Source organism: Pinus tabuliformis, chromosome 9, assembly GCF_031772625.1.
Source record: "Pinus tabuliformis cultivar Carrire ecotype Pingquan chromosome 9, CPIR1, whole genome shotgun sequence".
In the NCBI taxonomy this organism is placed as follows: Eukaryota; Viridiplantae; Streptophyta; class Pinopsida; order Pinales; family Pinaceae; genus Pinus; species Pinus tabuliformis.
The window spans coordinates 152676073-152678634 of NC_142307.1; the positions used below are offsets into that span (position 1 = coordinate 152676073).

A 2562-nucleotide genomic window follows, 5' to 3' on the forward strand; every position below is an offset into this window, starting at 1 on the left:
TTATGTTGGATTAAAACTCGGTTTGAATTGTAGGTCCAAACTCTGTTTTAAATTTCTAGAATATATTTTGAACTACAACCTGAATTCCGAGCCTATTCTAAAATACTCTTTGATTTTTTGGTCCGACCCAACATGTTATAAAAAAAAATTGACCAGCGAAAAATTCGTTTAAATAATAGGCAGAAAAATTGGCTTAAATCCCTTTTCTAACTTTTGGTTTCCATCAAAACCCTATTTGATTTTACGTTTGACTGGAAATCCAGTGTGAATTTCTGTTTGGGTCAAAACCCTTTTTGAATTATGGTTCAAAACCTTCTTTAAATTTTCTTATAAACCCCTATTTTAGTTTCTATATCAGTTTTTTATAGCTTATACTCTTTCAATATCTTGAATGCTAAGAGTTCAACAGCATTGAGTGATCTTAACTTCTTTTTCACTGTCTAGTCACATTTTTAATGTTTTAGATTGTGGCAGAAAATTGACATGTATAATACGCATTTTGATTTGCAGGGCATGAATTCATTTGTGAGGGAATCAAGGAAAGCGGTAATTTGTGAGCTTATTAATCTGCAAGAAATGGTAGATGTCATATTAGCTGGAAAATCAATAAGAGGGGGAGGTTTGACGGGTGCAAAAACTATGGTGGAGGATATGCATGGTGATGGGTTTGATTTAAATTCTGCTCAATCCCTTAATCGTGATAAAGTCATGGCAAATCTACTTTTCAGCGAGTTCTGGGATCGATTCCCATAGAGAAGGCCGCAGTGTAGTCCTTGCGTGCATTGTTTATTTTCTTATGCTTTGGTTTCATGAAATTGTTTATTTTTTTCCAATGGATTGGAATGGGAAGTAAAGAATTACTGGAGTATTTCAAAGGATATAAAGCCATGAAGGCAAGACATGCAGCCCAAATGGACATTGTGGAATGAGTGTTCTTATATTTGAGAAATCAGCAATGGGATACTTGGAGGCAGAGCGGTTACAGAAACAGTTTTTAAAGGAAGGGAGAGGAGAAGATGACTGGGAGCGATGTCGGGTATTGTTTTATCCAGGTGGAAAACATGTACTATATGGTTACTTCACAACAAAAGAAGAGATGGAGATTTTCAACAGACATTCAAAAGGTTTGTATTACTTACTTCTTTGAAGTCTTTATGACATGTATCACAAAGGGGTGGATTGTAGAAATTTTGTTTCTAATTTAAAGTGTGCAACAAATTTCTAGGTGTCTCCTAACATAGTTACAGCTCATTAAGCATAGACAAATTATTTATTAGGAAAGTCTGATTACGCATAGTAGGATTCTTTGATTGATTGTGTAATGTCTAAGACGCATTAGGTGGGAGATGCTTTTTGGTTCATGTACTCTGATGCTAGTGAGTAATTTTTTATTTTTTATTGGAGCTATTATAACAGTGAAAGAGTATTTTGCAGGCAAAGCAAGGTTGAAGTATGAGATGAGATCATATCATAAAATGGTTGTGGAACCCATGAAGCAAATGGATGAGGACAGTCAAAAGTTGTCTTGGTTTAAGACTAAAGTTGCTAAACAACAGGAGAACAGTAAAAATTTAGAAGAGACAGTTAGTATAGTCTCATCAAAATTGCGTATGAAAGATGAAGAAATTAAGATTATTAGACAGAGGGATACAGAGCAGCATGAGGAATGCAGAAAGAGGTATGATTAATTTATGGTTGAGACTAGAGCATATGGAAGTTGAAACACAACAACCTATAGTAGTTTCTTTAGTGTCTTGGACTTGCACCTTCTGTATAATTTTATGTGAGGCTTAAACTGTTGTTGTCCTTTGGACATGTAGTTTTAATGTTAAAACCCAATATGTTTAACTATATATGTCTTGTTCAGAATTGATCTTCTTTTGTTTTTTTTTAGGTTCCCACGAGTGCTATGCTAATTGAAAACTGTTGGCAGATGGATTATTTGGAGCAAAGTTATAGAGAACAAATTGATCAGCTGAATTTCGATATTACAAAAAGAGAATCAGAGATGGAAGAGATGGAAGAGGAGTTCAAGAAAGCACACTTAGATCGTTGTCACCAACTTGAAGTTAACTCTGCAAAGCTCCCAAAAGGTGCACAAGTTGTGAATGATGAACAACAGGAACAACAGATCAAGTAAATTTCCTTTCTATTCTGGACCTTTCTTTGATTTTCATCTATTTACTCTTTCTAGGAAATAACTTATTATATGTCATCTGTGCACAAAATTATTTTTTTTCCTTCAGTTCCTAAAGTTTAGAGCAATCAACATGTTTGTCTTGGCCTATATATTATTGCAATAATACCTTGCTTTGTTCAGGGTGCTAGCAGGGTATAATACACTTATTCTTAGTGGTCAGTGTTGTAACAGGCTTGCAAAATGTTTTGTCGAACTACTTAGATCTTGAAGAGCGAACTAGTCAAGCGTTAAAATTAAAAATGTTGTGCGATCAAACAATTCTTTTTGGGTTTGGTATGAGTCATTTACTCTTGGGGAAAGAATTGCTTGGACTTCCTTGTCCTTTGTATATGCCTGGGAAATAGAAGCCATTTTTCCTTCAG

At 34.7% G+C, this 2562-nt stretch overlaps 1 protein-coding gene across 1 annotated transcript; it reads left to right on the forward strand.

Moving 5' to 3' along the window:
• Positions 1–925: 925 nt before the first annotated feature.
• Positions 926–2140, forward strand: LOC149147586 (protein SUPPRESSOR OF GENE SILENCING 3 homolog). Its single transcript, XM_089441881.1, has 3 exons — positions 926–1124; positions 1417–1583; positions 1895–2140. The coding sequence occupies exons 1-3, from the start codon at positions 926–928 to the stop codon at positions 2138–2140; spliced, it is 612 nt and encodes a 203-aa protein (XP_089298007.1).
• The last annotated feature ends 422 nt before the right edge of the window (positions 2141–2562 follow it).

Bases quoted from the DNA above. Each gene is read 5' to 3' on its own strand.
- LOC149147586 (XM_089441881.1), top strand. From the start codon at position 926: ATGAGTGTTCTTATATTTGAGAAATCAGCAATGGGATACTTGGAGGCA. The intron at 1,125-1,416 runs GTTTGTATTACT...CTATTATAACAG, and splicing joins TTTCAACAGACATTCAAAAG to TGAAAGAGTATTTTGCAGGC. The intron at 1,584-1,894 runs GTTAGTATAGTC...GTTTTTTTTTAG, and splicing joins GTAAAAATTTAGAAGAGACA to GTTCCCACGAGTGCTATGCT.